Raw genomic sequence first — 1,212 nt, 5'->3', positions numbered from 1 at the left:
TTCTTGCTTTAATTTCATTTGAATGCCCATCAGAGTGAGGCTTGGTACTGAGCTTGGCTTTATCACCCAAGCCTCCATATAACTTCTATGTGTTTGTGATGGTAGGGTGGGGGTGGGGGAAAAGGGGTGTCTTTATACTGTATCATGCTGCCTCCATAAAGCACAGGTTCTAAGGTTCTGGAAAGAACCTTAGATCCTAACTCACAATTATGGATGCTGTAGGAGTTTAAAAAAGACTTTTTTTCCAGTCAAAATTTTATTTGGAAACATCACTACAAACCCTGGCCCCGTACTACACAGCAGCACTGGAAACACATGTACAACATGTTCCCAAATCATACAATTCTTACTAATACCAGGACACTACAGCAATCTTGAATTTCGAATGATCACATCCAAGGAATTCTCAGCACTTGACACTTAACCCCACGGTGCAATAATCTAACTATATTTAAGATTAATATATAGCATGGAAAATTGAAAATTCTTGCTCCATAAACATTATGAACATGTCAAATCTTTATGCATAAACATCCAGTGAAGAGAAAAATGACAATTCTAACTCACCTTTATACACAGAATACTAATGGCAAATGGGTAGGGAGATTGCACAGCTGCCTGGTCGATCCCAGGACACCTCAGTCCCAGCTGGGTCCATTTCAGGCACCATCTAATCCAGTGCTATGTGACAGACAGAAGAGTCACTAAGACATTGCGCGTTTACAAGACCAACTACCAACTGGGCAACTGCCCCAGGTGTCAGGCCATTTGTTCTGGAGTGAATTGGGAAGGATGGGGTGATTCAAGACAGTTCTTTACATCATATTCTGTGGCTGAAGGGGTGAATGGGGGGAGGAGGTGAGGCACTGGGAAGAATGGGAAAAGAGGGTCTACTTTGTAGAGAGAATGAGGGCCACAATTATGTTGTACAGCCCAAGCACCTCAGTGAAGATCAGAATCAGGATCATCCTCATGAATAGTCGGGGCTGCTGTGCTATCCCCCAGACACCAGTATCACCCACAATGCCAATAGCAAAGCCTGCTACCAGCCTGCTCAGGCCCACACTGAAGCCTGCTTCCAGCTGAAGGAAGCTCTTGAACAGGGTGATTCTCGGTGTCAGCGAGTTGCCAATAAGAACAGCCTCCACCAGACCATAGATAGCGATGATACCAGCCATGACGACAGGAATGATTGACTTCATGATCAGTTCA

General features: G+C 44.4%; 1 protein-coding gene across 1 annotated transcript in view; it reads right to left on the bottom strand.

The window, feature by feature from the left end:
• Nucleotides 1-890: 890 nt before the first annotated feature.
• LOC114027841 (V-type proton ATPase 16 kDa proteolipid subunit-like) overlaps nucleotides 891-1,212 on the bottom strand; it is a 490-nt gene continuing 168 nt past the window's right edge. The window contains exon 2 of the mRNA XM_027842032.1: nucleotides 891-1,212. This exon is cut by the window's right edge and continues 5 nt beyond it. Within this exon, the coding sequence (XP_027697833.1) occupies nucleotides 891-1,212 (322 nt within the window).

Source organism: Vombatus ursinus, unplaced genomic scaffold (assembly GCF_900497805.2).
Source record: "Vombatus ursinus unplaced genomic scaffold, bare-nosed wombat genome assembly UNPS02014863.1, whole genome shotgun sequence".
Lineage (NCBI taxonomy): Eukaryota > Metazoa > Chordata > Mammalia > Diprotodontia > Vombatidae > Vombatus > Vombatus ursinus.
The sequence above is the reverse complement of the archived record's forward strand: the minus strand, read 5'-3'. Positions and strand labels throughout refer to the sequence as shown.